Below are 18226 nucleotides of genomic sequence, written 5' to 3'. Positions count from 1 at the left end.
AATTGTAGTTTTTTCTCTTTTTTTTTTTCTTTTTACACCAGTTAAGGCTGCAATATCACGCACATTCAACGGCAGCTGACTGCTCCTAATGTGCTAATGCTAAGTTCTGTGTGTAGTAGTCTGGGTAAAATAAGACAATGAAAAGAGAGGAAGATGGAAAAATGAAACAAAACAATGGTTTTGTCAGAAACATGAACAGATGAACGCGTCTGTCATGTAGCCGAACATACTTTTTTTTGTCTTTTTCTTTCCTTTCCGTTAATGCTACAATATCAAGCACCTTCAATGGCAGCTGACTGCTCCTAATGTGCTAATGCTAATGCTAAGTTCTGTGTTTATTAGTTTGGGTAAAATAAGATGGTAGAAAAGAGAGGAATATGGAAAAGAACAAAATTGTGGTTTTTGGGAGATGTCGTGTAGCTAAACATAGTCGCACTTTTTTGTCTTTTTTTTTCTTTTCATACCAGTGAAGGCTGTAATATGAAGCACCTTCAATGGCAGCTGACTGCGACTAATGTGCTAATGCTAATGCTAAGTTCTGTGTGTGGTAGTTTGGGTAAAATAAGACAATGGAAAAGAGAGGAAGATGGAAACATGAAACAAAATAATGGTTTTGTCAGAAACATGAACAGCTGAACGGGTCTGTCATGTAGCTGAACGTAGTTTTTCTGTCTTTTTTATTTCTTTTCATACAAGTTAAGGCTGCAATATCAAGTACCTTCAACAGCAGCTGACTGCTCCTAATGTGCTAATGCTAATGCTAAGTTCTGTGTTTATTAGTTTGGGTAAAATAAGATGGTAGAAAAGAGAGGAATATGGAAAAAAGGAACAAAATTGTGGTTTTTGGGAGATGATGTGTAGCTAAACGTACTCACACTTTTTGTCTTTTTTTTTTTTTCATACCAGTTAAGGCTGCAATATCAAGCACCTTCAGAGGCAGCTGACTGCTTCTAATGTGCTAATGCTAATGCTAAGTTCTGTGTTTATTAGTTTGGGTAAAATAAGACGATGGAAAAAGAGGAGAAGATGGAAAAATGGAACGAAATTATGGTTTTGTGAGAGATGTGAACAAATGAATGGATCTGCCACGCAGCCGAACATACTTTTTTTGGTCTTTTTTTTTCTTTTCATACCAGTTAAGGCTGCAATATCAAGCACGTTCAACAGCAGCTGACTGCTCCTAATGTGCTAATGCTAATGCTAAGTTCTGTGTGTAGCAGTTTGGGTAAAATAAGACAATGGAAAAGAGAGGAAGATGGAAACATGAAACAAAATAATGGTTTTGTCATAAACATGAACAGCTGAACGGGTCTGCCATGTAGCTGAACGTAGTTTTTCTGTCTTTTCATACCAGTTAAGGCTGCAATATCAAGCACCTTCAATGGCAGCTGACTGCTCCTAATGTGCTAATTGCTAATGCTAAGTTCTGTGTTCATTAGTTTGGATAAAATAAGATGGTAGAAAAGAGAGGAATATGGGGAAAAAAAAAACAAAATTGTGGTTTTTGGGAGATGTCATGTAGCTGAATATATTTGCACTTTTTTGTTTTTTTATTTTCTTTTTATAGCAGTTAAGGCTGCAATATCAAGCACCTTCAATGGCAGCTGACTGCTCCTGATGTGCTAATTGCTAGTGCTAATGCTAAGTTCTGTGTTTAATAGTTTGGGTAAAATAAGACAATGGAAAAGAGAGGAATATGGAAAATTGGAACAAAATTATGGTTTTGTGGGAGTTGTCATGTAGCTGAACATACTTGAACTTTTTTTCTTTTTATAGCAGTTAAGGCTGCAATATCAAGCACCTTCAATGGCAGCTGACTGCTACTAATGTGTTAATCGCTAATGCTAATTGCTAATACTAATGCTGAGTTCTGTGTTTATTATGCTGCGTTCCAGGCAACCCGTAACCCATGTTTTTCCAACCTTCTACTAGTGAAAATGCATTGGAATGGCAGTCGGAACTGTAACTTTCCACCCTTGAACTCGTACTAGATCGATGTACTCCCAGTTCTGCACTCTGACATCACATAGCCTGTGAAACAACATGGCGGCTACTCTGTTGTTAGCTAGTTTTCAGTTCATTGAGGGCAAGAATAAATTAATACCAAATACATATCCGAATATACAAATAACGTAACATAAAAGGTGTAACAGCTTTTCTTGCCTTATGCACCGTTTTTCCCCCTACATATACATTTTTGTCTTTTTATTTATTTTTTTAGCAGCTAAGGCTGCTGCTCCTCATGTGCTAATTGCTAATGATAATGCTAAGTTCTGTGTTTATTAGTTTGGGTAAAATAAGAAGATGGAAATGAGAGGAAGATGAAAAAATGGAACAAAATTATGGTTTTGTTAGAGATGTGAACAAATGAATGGGTCTGTCGCCAAACATGCATATACATTTTTGTCTTTTTTTTTTTTTTTCTTTTTATACCAGTTAAGGCTGCAATGTCAGTTGCCTTCAGTGGCAGCTGACTGCTTCTATTGGGCTACATGCTAATGCTAAGTTCTGTGTTTATTTGGGATGAAAATGGAAAAATGGAACAAAATTATGGTTTAGTGAGAGATGTGAACAGATGAATGGGTCTGTCATGTAGCTGAACAAGCATATACTTTTTTTTTGGCTTTTTTTATACCAATTAAAGCTGCAATGTCAGGCACCTTCAACAGCAGCTGACTGCTCCTAATGTGCTAAGTGCTCGTAAATTCAACTTGTTTTTGATTCTTGGTAGAACATGCCAGTGAGAGACAAGGCCATTCGTCCTATTTATTTGTTTTTTTAGCTGAGATGATGTTGCCTTCATGGTAGAAGGAGAACAAAGTGCACCCAGTTGACGGTGTATAAAATATGTAAATCATGTTTGTTCGATTCAGGTCAAATAATCAGCGTCTTCCTCCTTCGTCGTTTGTTCCATCGGTCTCACATCCAGACGTACGAGACAGTTTAACATGTTGTCGGATCTGACCTGAACGCCGCCCGACACAAATAACAACGCTAACTTCTCGATGTGAATGTTCCAGAGTCGGAAAACCCGCCACTGGTTTCCCTGGCTCATGGTGTCGGTGTTTCTCCGAGAGGTTAACCGGCTGTTTATTTTTTAAATAAATCACTCCTAAAGCTGTGGTTTGTTTCGCCGCCAGCTGAGTCGAGATGTTTTTTAAAGAACAGCAGGAAGGTCAGAGCTGCTCACCGTCATTACACGGTTCAGTAAACAACAGTAAAGCTTCAGGTCAGCAGTGAAGGGTAAAACACACACAGCATTTTACACCTCTTCTTACTGATGCGTTCAAGGACACTGTGGCAGTGGGATATTTAAGAGTCGGTTACAGAGAAGAGACATTCACGATACAAATAAACAACAACAAAAGGTGTTAAATCCTGACTTCGAAGATGCTGCAAGAGCTTTAAACCTGTTAAAAATAACATACTCAGCAAATGTGTGTCTATAAATGAACATAAATAGGTTATAAATGTTTCCGTTTTTGTAGAATCACGATAAAAACTGTATAGAAAAGAAAACACCAAACACTAGCAGGTCATGAGTAAAACAATCGTACTGTAGAACACGGAAGGACATGCAGCGTTTACAGTAAAACAGCTCAAGGCTACGGGAAAAGACACGCTACGAGACACTGAACATGGAAACACAGATCATGGACGAGTGAAAACACACTCCCCTCCAGACTCTAAATCTCCTGCACATATCTGACCTTTGACCCCCCACACTACAGCTTCCTGTTGTTTCAGAACACACATGTTGAGGTGGAAAAGTCAAGTAAAGCCTCAATAAAAAGACATGTAGTTTAGAGCCTTTATTCCATTAATTGTTAACTATTAAATTAGTAAAAATGTTGATTGATATCATTGATTAACTGGTTTGAGTAAAAAAAGGGGGGTTATTTATTTATTAATTTTGCTCATTTTGTTCAGATTTTTATTTTTAAATCAGTTTTTTTCATTGATTATTTTATCAGTTTTATTTTTATTTTGCTATTTTTTTTGGAAATATTTCTTCAGTTTTGTTCTTTTTTTATATTTTGCATTATTTAGTTATGATATTGTTTTTTTCTTTATCTCTTATTTTGGTAGGTTTTCATTTATATATTTTTTGTTCATTTGTCTTATTTTGTACGTTTTCGTTTATCAAAAAATGCTTAGTTTTTCCATTTCTTTTATTTTATATAGTTTTTGTGCATTTTATTCATTTTCATAAAATTTTGTGCTGCTTTTGTTAGTTTAAAAAAAGTACTTTATTCATTTTAGGTTAATTTCCATTTTTTTTAATTGCTCATTTTGGCCATTTCTCTTTTGTTGTGCATAATTTTTTTTAAAAAAAAGATCTTATTCTTTTTTATTTATTTATTTTTTTAATTGACTTATTTTGTTAGTTATTTTTAAATTTTGTGGTTATTTTGCTAAGTTTTGTTCCTTTTTATTTATTTTTTTAAGCGACGTGAAGCCCAAAAATAAGTTTCGGCAGCAACTGAAGTCAAATAAAATACCAATTAATGTTCAGTAGATGTGAGGACACACAATGTACTTTTTTTTTTTATTGTTTTTTTGTGACACTGAACTCAAAATAATTTGACCAAATGAGGGGAGATCATCTCAGTCATCATTTTTTACTATTTTCTGGTGTTTTTTTTAATCCATTGAACCAAATATTCAGTGAATGTATTCTCGGTGTAGTTTCTATTTGAAGTGACTGTAACGATGATGACGACGACGTGAAGATGAACATCAGCTTCAGTGATGAACTCCGTGCTGCGTTCACCGTCATGTCACGAGCAGATTCTCGCTGTCGCCCTGTAACAGATTACTTCTTATCCGTCACCTCGTTATCTCGTTAGTGAGTCGGGATCGAAGCACCGGGGCGTCTCGTTGACGTGATTGGTGCACGGTGTCATTACAATGTGACAGTAACGACCTCTGATTGGCTAATTGCGTAATGGGAGATGAATAGCCACTTAATTGACATGAAAACGTCCAATCCCGGCAATTAATGTTAATTACCAGGCAATTAAGTCGACTAAAGAGAGCCAGAGGAGGGGGAGATGAAGAGATGGAGGGTCTGAGAGGGGGGCACATGAAAGGACTGAATGTGAAGGTTAATGGTGGAAGTGGCAGAGGAGAAAGAGGCGCTGAGTCTGGGAATAAAACCGATGGGAAAGAGAAGGCAACGCAGCAGCTGCAGTGGCAATGACGATGATAAAGGCGAGGCTTCGGTGACTCTAAGGACAAACTCACACCAAATATTACGGACGCTTTATAAAGTTTTCTTGTATCTAAACGGCCAGATCCTCAGCTTTTTAGGAGACATAATAATGATTATTATTGAAGAAAATCATAGTTATGACATTAAAACATGATAATCAGGTTTAATGTTGCTTCATCAAACACTAGGATTGTCCTGATTTCTATTTTTACAGCTCTGGAACTTCAGTAATGATTAATAAGTGTTATAGTTCAAGAATTTTCATTTTGTCTTCTTATCTTAATGATACAGGGATTATTTTCTTTTTTTCAGACATAGTAGTAGAGTGATGTTCCCATACCTGACATGTTTCAGCTGCCGGCTGCCAGGCACAACAAACCCCGCCCCTCATACCTATTGTAGCTTATTTTGACATCAATCCAGTTGATGTCATCATGTCTATGCGTGTGCTGATGTCACTATCGACAAATTCCAGCCATTATAAGTAAATGAGTGAAAAAAAAAAAGATTTAAATTTTTTTTAACTTTGACCTTTTTTTCCCCAAAATGTAACCACATCTGTTCTGGGTCACTGGTAATCTATAAACCCAGTTTGGTATGAATTTAACAAATAGTTTTGCTGCTAAAGTGTTAACAATCAAACAAACCAAACTAAAAACAATACCCCTTGCCTCCTCTTTGGGGTGCGGGGTAAAAATACAGAATACAATCAAAAAAATGTATGGCTAAAAAAAAAAAAAAAGGTATTTTAGTCTAAAATAACAGTATATAGAACAATAGTACAAATAAATAAATAAATAAATACACACACATACACACTACCAGTCAAAAGTTTGGACTCACCTTCTAATTTAAATGGCAAGAGATGGACCGCAGATGCCCAACAAATACTCAGTATCACTGGGAACTCCTTCAAGACTTTTGGAAAACATTTCAGGTGACTACCTCATGAAGCTCATCCAGAGAATGCCAAGAATGTGCAAATCAGTAATAAAAGCAAAATGTGTTTATTTTGAAGAATCTAAAATATCAAACATGCTTGGAGTTATGTCACACTTTTTTAAACTACATAATTCCATATGTGGCCATTCATAGTTTCGATGCCTTCAGTGACAATCTACAATGTAAATAGTCATGAAAATAAAGAAAAACCAGGTGAGTCCAAACTTTTGACTGGTAGTGTATGTCTATATATGTCACAGTAGAGATTGAAATCCAGTAGGATTCGTAATCCTACTAGGACAGATAGGAATTTTAGTTTGTCCTAGGACAAACTACTGGATTTCAATCTCTACTGTGATATACATATATATATATATATATATATATATATATATGTATGTGTATATATATATATATATATATATATATATATATATATAAACAACAATGGTGCAGAATTAAAGGACAATAGTTTAGTGCAGGATGGGTGCAACTTCTGCAGCAGCATTTTGCATTTTAACCCTTAAGAATATGGAATTAGCATCATTTTGAACACTTGAGTTTCATATTGAGGTGATATGAAATGCAAGCTGTAGCTTCAGAGTAAATTACAGTTATCACATTAAATCAGAATCAGTTTTACTGGCCAAGTTTGTTCACACAAACAAGGAATTTGCTTCCAGTTTATCCTTAGCTCTCACATCCAATAGAACAATTATATGTTTTAAAAATATAGAATAAAATAATAAAAAAACAACATATGGTTAAGGAAATATGATAAGTAGTAAACAGAACAATAGTGCAAATATAAACATCAATAACACAGAATTAAAGGACAGTAGTGCAGTGCAGGATGGGTGTGACTTCTGCACGGACATTTTCCATTTTAACCGTTAAGAATATGGAATTTTTTTGAACACTTTTTATTTCCATATTGAGGTGATATGAAATGCGGGCTGTAGCTTTAAAGTAAATTACAGTAATCACGTTAAACGGTATGGTAATCAGCTTTAATGTTGCTTCATGAAAATGTAGGTTTGTCCTGAATTCTATTTTCAAGGCTCTGGAACTTCAAATCAACAAGTGTTTCTGCATAAAAACACCACTATACAACTATATACATGTAATAACTCTGCTGTTATAAACCAGGGTTTTTCAATGTTTTTATGTTGTGTTCGGTTCATACTGGAGTCTAAAGCTCCTTCTGCAAGGACGTTTTTCATTTTATCCATTAAGAATGTGGAAGTTAGCATCATTTTGAGCACTTTTTATTTCTATATTGTTGTAATTTGAAGTACAAGAGGGGAACCTTGTAGCTTTAGAGTAAACAAACCACTTATGAAACCAGTTTACTGTAAATAATTTACTCCACATTGAAAATGAATTGTATAATGAAGGTCAGTGCTACTGATTGCTGTGTAGAAAAGAAAGAAAAGATCAACTTAATAAAAACCAAAGGAAATGAATAGAATTAATGTTATTGGGACACATCTTGGCTACAGTTGGTAAAACACCAATATAATACTCAATAATTGCTCATATATTATACTGTTCATCTCTGACAGTTTGCACTATTACTCATACTTTGCTCATTTATGTAAATATGCATTTACTTAGTAATAGTAGTTTATATTTAATGTTCATTCTCTGTTGGATGCCATTCTTAAATGCCACTTTGTTGTGTTTGTTTTAATTTCCTAGTTTGTTTTTTTTTTTTTTTCTTATGCATCTTAAATTCTCTTGGCATTCATTGTGGACGGCAAAGTAACATTTTCATTTAACAGGGAAATCTGTTTCCTTACTGTGTACAGTCGCGGAAAAAGTTATTAGACCACCGCTTGTTTTCTTAAATTTCTTATTCATTTTAATGCCTGGTACAACTAAAGGTACATTTTTGTGTACAAATATAATGATAACAAAAATAGCTCATAGTAGTTTAATTTCAAAGCTGATATCTATCCACTTTTTATGTTTTCTTGATAATAACCAAAATCACTTCAGTTCTTACATCAATATCTATGGCATTGTACTGACAAAAACAGTGCTTTAAGGCATTCCATGTTTTCTTTTCTGTCTGTTTTAGTCACGCTACACACAGGAGTTCGTACTTGATTGTATAACCATCGTTTTTGATGACTTTTGGTGGTCTAACAATTTTTTTCTGTGACTATACATAATGAAAAGTGAAATTAAATGAAAAACTACATATTTTTTCTCTTGGTTTTATAGTTAAAAAGTAAAATTACATGAAAGTGTTTACATTTTCCTTTCTACTATCTATTCACAAAAAATGCGTATTCTGCCTGTTACTAAATGTTTTATGTATTTGTAGATCCACTGTGATCTGTAAGTTGTAATGTACATTTAAATGATAAACAGAGGCATAATATTGTTAAAAATGCACTTATTTTTCTGAGGAAATTTCAGGTTGTTCATGTTATTCAGAATTCAAAGGATACTTTGTAAATGTAAATATTTTCTTGATGTAATTTCACTTTTTTCTACGGTTATTATTTTACTGATCTGGCCCATTTGAGATCATATTGGACTGAATGTGGCCCCTGAACTAAAATGAGTCTGACACCCCTGTTCTAAGGGGTTTTTAAGGGGGTCTTTAAGTAAATGTCAAGTATCATTTCAGTATCTTGAGGTGGAGCTGAGTATCCTCTTTTTTTTGGAAATCCAGATATGGTCACTAATAATTTTTTGACAATAAACGCTTCAAATCTTTGAATATTTCCCCTGTTAGAAAAGAAACACCTGAATTTAAAGTGTCCCAGTACTTTTGTCCATATAGAGTACATGGCAGTAGAGAAAACTATCAGTTCTGCGAAGTATGGAAGTGTAGATTTACCTGAAAACTTTGCAAACGCTTGAGCTACACACTGATTTTCCACGGGTTTGTCTCGGATGCTGCACCTGAGCCTCATAGTAGAAAGAAAAACCCTGCAGACAAATAAGAAAACATTTAGGAAACACTGTTCTCCGCTCAGAGCTGAATATGTGTCAGATTTTAACGGCGTTGGAGGCGTCTCAGCTCAGTTTAAAGAACGTCTAAAACTGGACCGAAGTTGATTCAGTTGTAGAATAAAACCGCCGCGTGTCACCGAGGCGCGCCGGCGTCCTGCCACAGGTGAGCCTAGTGTTTGGATAAATGTCAAGTGTTTTCTGAAAGACTCCGAGTCGACGTTGGCCTTTTTCCCAAACGCACAGACACACACACAGAGACCCACACACACAGAGACACACGCAGACCCACACACACAGAGACACACACAGACCCACAAACCGTCACAGTCTCCACAGTCGGCGGCGTCCGCTGTGCTCTGGTCCACTTCCTGTGGAGCTAATGGTCTTCCTGTCAGTCACTTGGCAATTAATTACCGTGGTGACGCTCGTTAATAAAGGTTTCACCCCACTGAGAGTGTGTGTTTATATGTGTGTGTGTGTGTGTGAGAGTGTGTGTGTGTGTGTGTGTGTGTTTCCAGCAGACATAGGAAGTTTCAAAGCTTGGATCTGTCACCAGCTGTCCATTACTGAACACACAGTCAGTGAGTGTGTGTGTTCAGTGGGCGATGACAGACAGCGATACGTTATCAGCTCTGTCTGCTCTCACTGGGCTTTGTTTAGTTGTGTGGACGAATGTCGGTGTTTAACATTTTATCCTCCCACTTTTACATGTGTGTGTTTGGCAGTTATTTCAGGGTTAAAGGGACAGTTTTGGTTCTACTTTTTTAACCGGATGGATGGATGGATGGATGGATGGATGGATGGATGGATGGATGGATGGATGGATGGATAGATAGATAGATAGATAGATAGATAGATAGATAGATAGATAGATAGATAGATAGATAGATAGATAGATAGATAGATAGATAGATAGATAGATAGATAGATAGATAGATAGATAGATGGGTGGGTGGGTAGTAATAATAATAATACATTTTATTTGGTGGTGCCTTTCAATAATAAGAATAAGAATAATGGATTAGATTTATTTTGCGCTTTTCTATGAACACATACTCAAAGCGCGTACAGAGGATCCATTATTCATTCACTCTCACATTCTCCCCCTGGTGGTGGTAAACTACATTTGTAGCCACAGCTGCCCTGGTCCCTCCGACCACCACCAAACATTCATACACATTCATACACCAGTGTGAGTAGCAGCACTGGAGGCAAGGAGGGTGAAGTGTCTTGCCCAAGGACACAGCAGCACATGGACAGAGCGGGATTCGAACCGCCAACCCTTCGGTTATTGGACAGTTATTGACTCTACCATCTGAGCCATGGCTGCCCCCATAGGTAGATAGATAGGTAGGTAGGTAGGTAGGTGGGTGGTAATAATAATAATAATAATAATAATAATAATAATAATAATAATGGATTAGATTTATATAGCGCTTTTCTATGAACGCATACTCAAAGCGCGTACAGAGGATCCATTATTCATTCACTCTCACATTTTCCCCCTGCTGGTGGTAAACTACATTTGTAGCCACAGCTGCCCGGTCCCTCCGACCACCACCAAACATTCATACGCATTCATACACCAGTGTGAGTAGCAGCACTGGAGGTAAGGAGGGTGAAGTGTCTTGCCCAAGGACACAGCAGCACATGGACAGAGCGGGATTCGAACCGCCAACCCTTCAGTTATTGGACAGTTATTGACTCTACCATCTGAGCCATGGCTGCCCCCATAGATAGAAAGATAGGTAGGTAGGTAGGTAGGTAGGTGGGTGGTAATAATAATAGTAATAATAATAATAATAATAATAATAATAATAATAATAATAATAATAATAATAATAATAATAATACACTTTATTTGGTTGCGCCTTTCAAGTCACCTAAGGTCACCTTATAGACAATATTGCTGGTGAGGTAGAGCTGGGTGTCATCCGTGTAACAGTGAAAGTTGATATTGTATTTCCGGAAAATATTGTCGAGGGGAAGGAGGTAGATGATAAAGAGGTGGGGCCCCCAGTACAGATCCCTGGGGCACACCTGAAGTGACGGGGAAATGGGATGTGAAGGATTTGATCTGAATAACCGGAGTGCAATAGAACCCTTTCTTATTCCTTGACTACTTGTATACAGTTGTATAAAACAGACACGTGCACACATAAGGCCCAAAGGGAGCTTTTCTTAAATAAATAAATTCCTGTTCTGTATAGGGATGTAAAAGAAAACAACAGAATAGAAACGCCACAGTTACCTACTGTATGCATTTCCTTGTAATAGCGTGTCACGGTACTTAAAAGTGAGTTACTTTGCAGATAATGTGTTTAATCGCTGGTGCTGAGTCTAAAGTCGCTTCGCTGTCCACTGTCTCTCACTGAGGGGCGGAGCTTCCCCAAATTGCGTGCTCACATGCATGTCCAATTGTAAAACTGAAAACCTGCAGTCCATAAGGGCGGATTGTCCCGTGCAGAGCGGAGCGAATGGTACATGGTTTTCCCGAGTACCGTTGCATCCCTAATAGATGATAGATAGATGTACTAGTATTATTATTACTTTTTGGGAAGATCGATTGGTTATATTTAAAATATTTAGTTTCTGACTTTTTTACAGCTGATTTTGGAAGGTTTTTATTCGACAAAGAGACTGAGATTTCCCTCTTTTTTTTTTTTTTTTGTTATTGTATTTTTTCCCGTTTACTGTAGTGACAGTAGAGAGGAGACATAAAACATGTGATGAGACATAAAACATGTGATGAGACATAAAACATGTGATGAGACATATACGATGATCTGTGATGTCGCACAGACCAGAAATTTAACCAGAAACATGTAATGGGATTAAATGAAGGATAATATACAGACGTGAAATAAACCCAGACAGGGTAATGACATTCGGAACGGCCTTGAATGGGTTTATTGAAAAAAAAAAAAAAAAAAAAAGACCAGTTCACCGTATATCATCTTTCTGTAAAGACCTGTGTGTCTTTTTTTTTTGTATGTTATATACCTGTTGTGAAGCACATTGAGTCTGCCTTGTGCATGAATTGTGCTCAGTAAATAAAGTTGAATTGAATTATGTATGAACTAAAGAAATTAACTGTCTAACAACATATCTGTATTTATAAGGGATTCTGTTAATATTTCATTAGTGTCGTTGACCAGATGAGAATCAAGAATCCAACAGAGCATCAGAATAACCTGGTTAAAATAACAGACAGGAGGTTTAATATTATATCTCTAAGTTTAATGTCTCTTCCGTCTGTCTTCTCAGGGCTGTCCTCAGATCCTCCCCACTTCCGACATCCTGGTCCCGGCCGGAATGGTTCGTCCCATCACGTTGCGAGCTCGTAACCTGCCGCAGCCGCAGTCGGGTCAGAAGAACTACGAGTGTGTGTTCAACATCCAGGGGAAAGTCCAGCGCATCCCGGCCGTCCGCTTCAACTCGTCCTGCATCCAGTGCCAGAACACCTCGGTGAGTCTCACTACACTACCCAGCATGCACCGGGGCCGGCAGTGTTTTGACTGTGTGTCATGGTCTCAGGATGAAGTAGTACGAGTGTTTGCAGTGTTAGTAACAGAATGAACAGGAAAAGCTGTCGGATTAAGTGACGTCACATAATTTTTTTACATATATTTTGAGTTTTCATTGCGTAAGTACAAAAACAAATACATAGTGATCTTAAACCTCTACCCTCCAAGAATCCCATGCATCCTCAGAAATTACCGCCCAAAAACTGGTAAAAGAAAGAAAAAGAAAAAAAAGGACCCTCGACTTCACATCAAATTTTTCCATAAAACTTTACCTTTAACTAGTAACAAACTAAAACAATTATTTTTCCTTATTTCAAAAGTCTGTTTCTACACTTTTATTCTACTTTTAATAAATAAAACCAAGCAAAATATGATAAATCAATTGAGATTTTGGCTTTTTTTTTTTTTTTGCAAAATAAGTTAGTTACTAAATAGAATAAAACTGGTCCTAGGATAGACCCTTGAGGCACCCCAGTGGTACAGTATGTATTTGCTGAACACTTATCACCAATTGTATTACACTGTTTTCTGTTTTTTAAGTAAGACTCCATCCAATGATGTAATACATCAACAGAAAAATTGAATGTTGAAATTTTTGAAAGTAGGACGTCATGATACATGAAATAATTTGATAATATAAAAGAATATTTCGACCATTGTATCTTTATGTTGATTTATGCACCGACCTATGGGTTATTAATGTTTTCAGGTACAGTAAATAGAAAGAATTGCAATATATTGATTAATTTATAAGTTGTCAACTATTAAATTTATCAGCAGCTTCTTTTTTTTTTAACATAACTGATGACTGGTTTGAGCAGTTGTGAAAAAGTAAAACTTAAATTTAATATTTTCAATTTTTTTTTTTCCTCCTGGGACAATAAACTGAATATAAGGACAGTTAAGGTCAATATCTGTATTTATTAATTTATTTATTGGTTTATTTAATAGGGACCATGCATATTTATGAACATTGTTGTATAAAAAAATACACCAGAATTAATAAAAATGACTACTTTTCATCTGCAGTCCTTAGACAGATGACAGAACAAGACATAAAACAGCCAACATTGATCCATCACTTGCTCGCTGTAAATAAAAAAATTTAAGAAATACACATAATGATGACATAGACACCATTAAAACAAAAAAACAAATGAACAAAAAACAAATAGACATAGGCTTTTGACTTTTTCAGAATGTTCCGACTTTTTATGGATCAAACGATTAGTTATTTGACAAAAATGATCAACACATTATTCAATAATTTTAAAAAAAATCATTATGTTTAGTTCTAGTCAAGAGGTTTTTTTGCTTTAGAGATGAACATGGATGTAGAACTGAGGCTGAAATCATTCTCATAGACATTACATGAAGCTTCAATCATAGAGATGTCTATAAAAATGCAAAATATCTGCAAAAATGCAAGAATAAGTGGCAGACGAGAGCTTTATAAATAATATAATATTACCTCATCTAGTCATGAATGTTAGCTATGAATTAATCTCATCCTTGAATAAATTACACAACAATTCTCATTATATTTGCCACATTACTACACTTGGAAGAGTCAGATAAAACTGGAATATCTTCTATTCAGACGCTCCTTTCAGAAATCTATAATATGAACAGGTGGATGTTTTCAAATAAACTCAATAGGAACCTTCATCCACTGCCAAAGTCTGACTGAGACCCAGATTTGGCTTAAGGTAACCGTCAGACAGAGGCTCCTCTGTCACAGATGGAAACTCAGATCACTGAAATCTGTCCACGGTGAGGAAGAGGAGACTCACCTGAACATGTGGATATATAGCCTACATTATATGGACAAAAGTATGTGGACACGTAGAGTGACAGCAGAGGAAATCTGAAAATTAGGGAAAAAACACAAAATATAGACTGTAATTTGAATAAACTGTAAAAAAACAGCTTCTATGAAATGAAAGTGGTTGTATTTAGTGTAACCGTCCCTTTCTACTTAACATGTCTTTAACCCTTTTATTGAGATAATATGAGATTTATGGCATTAGTTTTATGTTATTTTCTACCAGGTTTCATTCAACACATGCCAGATGTTTTTAATTGTTTGTGCTGCTTCTTGTCATGGGGTCAAAGGTCACACTAAATAGTGACTTGAACCTTTAAAACACCTTTGGTTCAGTTTTTTAAATTTGTCTTTTAAGGCTGGGTGCATGTTTCCTGTATTTTCTACTTATATCTGAAGAAAACTCAATGAGATATAAATATATAAGATAATTTCAACCCTGGAAAACAACAAACCTAGAGGTGGACTAAGACTGTTGCACAGTACTGTGCTTTTTTTAATTAAAACATACAAATAACAGTGTACTTTAAATATTTATCCAATCAATATACACTTTATTTTACTTTTACTTAAGTTTTCTGAACCAAAAATTGGTCATGAACCAGTTTTTCTAATAATAATACGTCATAATATGTTGAATAATATGTTAAAATGTAAATGCTAATTTACAAAATTAAACATATTTGAGAAAAACTACAAATTTACAAGAAAAAATGTTGATATTAAAGCCATAAATGTTTGCAAAAACTTCACATCTTTACCAGGAAAACCTAAATAGTGACTTAAACCTTTATAAAAATGTTTCAGTTTTTGTGTGTCTTTTAAGGCTGGGCACATGTTTCCTGCGTTTTCTACTTACATCTGAAGAAAAGAGAATGAGAAATAAATATGTATGATCATTTCAACCCTGAAAAACAACAAACCTCGAGGTGGACTAAGAGTTTTTGCACAGTACTGTTTTTTTTTTTAATTAAAACATACAAATAACAGTGTACTTTTAATACTTATGTAATCAATATACACTTTAATTTACTTTTACTTTACTTTCCAAAACCAAAAATTTGGTCACGAACCAGTTTTTCTAATAATAATATGTCAATAATATGTAAATGCTACTATACAAAATTAAACATATTTGAGAAACACTGCATATTTACAAGAAAAATGTTGGTATTCTCTAATATTAAAGCCATAAATGTTTGCAAAAGCTTCACATCCTTATCAGAAAAACCTAAACAGTGACTTAAACTTTTACTAAAACAGTTCAGTTTTTGTGTGTTTTAAGACTCTGTACATACTTCTTGTATTTTCTTGTATTTGAAGAAAAGAGAATAAGAAATAAACACGTGGTCATTTCAACCAAAGATAAAGATGGAATAAGGCTTTTTCACAGAACTATACAACTCTAAAGTTTTAGTTCATTTTCATATCGTCTTCTAATAGAAATTAATGGCAATTTTTTGGGGAGGATTTTACACTCTTTGGTTTCTCCAGTCACGTCTTGATGCGTGATATGTGTGTGTGTTCTTAAAGTGCCGAAATATATACAGTAGAAGAAGAAAAATCTGCTGTGAATATTAATATGACGGGAGTGTGTGTCTGGCAGATAATTAGTGAGCGTTAGCAGCAGTGGAGGCAGCGGGAGCAGCAGCAGGATGGATGTTTGTGTTCAGGTTGGATCTGATTGGAGGAGGAGGAGGAGGAGGGTGAAGGTGACTCAGTCAGCTGTGAGATGAACCTGCAGCATCAGCAGCCACACACAGACACACACACACACACACAGACACACACACACACACAAACACACACAGACATGGCTTTCTCCAGTTGTGTTAAAAATGACATCACCAACCAGACTCCAACACTTCACCCCTCTGCCCTCTGTCTCCACCGTTACCACGACAACCCCAAGACGTCTTGTCATGTCATTAGTTTCTTGTGACCTGCATGACCCCGGCGACCTCCCGGGGGTCAAAGGTCAGGCCTCAGGTAGACAGGCGGTATTGATGCGTCTGACTGGAATTCAATTACGAGAAAAGGAAAAAAAAAAAAAAAAAGACGCGTGCAGACACAGACGGACACCGCAGATTGATTATCGTCCTTTTCCGAGATGACACTCGCCATCCGCCGTCCTGCATCCTGAAAACACGCATGCCAACTGTTGTCCTTCTGTTCTCCCTCATTTCCTGTCCTTCATCTGTCTTCCTGTCGGTGAGCCCGCCCCAAAGACGCCGCTCGCACGCACACACACACACACACACACACACACAAACACACACACACACACTCAGACAGAAATGCCGTCACTGGACACAGGAACACACACACACTTACATACATACAGATGGTCAGTGTGTGTGCGTCTGTATTTAATTAAGTTACTATTCCCAGAGGAAATTGGCCATTTAGTACGACAACACACACACACACACACACACACACACACACACACACACACACACACACACTACTCAGAGGATTCCTGCCATCGCACATTCTTCACACAGACTTTGGGCAGTTTTCACAACAAAAACAGTGTCACTATGGAAGGAAAACTCCATTTTAAACAGTATAAACGCCACAGACGTATTCAGGAAATGAGTAAAAATACACCCTGGGATTAGCGTCATGTGACCAGTTGATAAAGACATATAAAGCAATTGTTTTAGATAAGATAAGATAGATAAGATAAGATACTTTATTGTCATTATACAAAATGTACAATAAAATTTAGGTGCACTATCAGGATGCAGACTCATAAATAGTAATAGTAATCAATAGTAATAATAACTATAAAACTATATAATAAAAACAAAATATGCATCACTCACATATCAACATCCATTCATTTGTTTCCTCACACATTAACCTCCTTCACTTATCACACCGCAATACATCACACATCAGTTCTTTTGACTTTCCTTCATCTATGGTTGAATAAACATAAGTGATAGAGAAGTGAAACTCAGGTTATGTAGCTGCAGTCGCTGTAGCTGCTCTTGGATTCTGTTTTTATAAACTAAAACCCATCACTCCACACACTATGTTTTATCGTTCAGCGTCAATGTATGCAGTGCAATGTATGAAATAGAGCAAATAAAAATTTAGGTTTATTTATCCACATTCAAAGCTTAAACACTTCAAAATATGCCATAGTTTTGTCATTTTGCTTAATTTCACTCATGTATTTTTTAATACTGAACAAGCATTTTATCGTTATTATTGTTGTAAATACTCTGTGGTGTTTTTCATGCCATTTTTGTCTTGATTCTTCTCATTTTCTTATTTCATATTTCTTTTGGTTTCACAAAATTGAATCAGAATGAACAAATATTTGCGCTAAAAGTTCTAAAAGTTTATTTCTTTGTTTCAGTTTATTTTTTATTTATTTATTTATTAGGAGATAGTTTTTTTCATGTAAGTGTATTTTTATTTAAGAAGTACATTTATTTTTTCAGATACTTCTTTTTGAATAAATCACAATCTCTTTTTTTTTTTCTTTTTTTTATAGTGGATAATTTTTGGGGCTGTTGCACCTCTGGGCCACCAAAGCTTTTAGATGCATCCATCTCATTTAAAATCAGTATTTCATAAACAATTTAACAGAATGTCACAAAATTTGGTACAAGTGTTCTCTTGATTAGTTGTGGCAGCCAAAGGTTAAAGGTCAAGCTCAGTTTGACCCTGTGTCTGTCCACTTTTATGAATGCGACATCTCAAAAACGCCTTGAGGAAAGTGTTCATGCA

General features: G+C 35.8%; 1 protein-coding gene and 1 long non-coding RNA gene across 2 annotated transcripts in view; one reads left to right on the top strand and one right to left on the bottom strand.

Moving 5' to 3' along the window:
• LOC115422290 (plexin A3) overlaps positions 1–18226 on the top strand; it is a 119841-nt gene that overhangs the window by 25892 nt on the left and 75723 nt on the right. Inside the window, exon 7 of the mRNA XM_030138534.1 lies at positions 12395–12595. Coding sequence (XP_029994394.1) covers positions 12395–12595 — 201 coding nt within the window. The remainder of the gene's footprint in view (positions 1–12394; positions 12596–18226) is intronic.
• On the bottom strand, positions 7279–17487 carry LOC115422291 (uncharacterized). The gene is made up of 3 exons (XR_003935823.1): positions 17380–17487; positions 17343–17348; positions 7279–7289 (listed from the first exon to the last, which is right to left on the bottom strand). It is a non-coding gene; the product is annotated as an uncharacterized LOC115422291 (long non-coding RNA).

Source organism: Sphaeramia orbicularis, chromosome 7 (assembly GCF_902148855.1).
Source record: "Sphaeramia orbicularis chromosome 7, fSphaOr1.1, whole genome shotgun sequence".
NCBI lineage: Eukaryota > Metazoa > Chordata > Actinopteri > Kurtiformes > Apogonidae > Sphaeramia > Sphaeramia orbicularis.
This window is presented reverse-complemented; position numbering and strand designations above follow the sequence as displayed.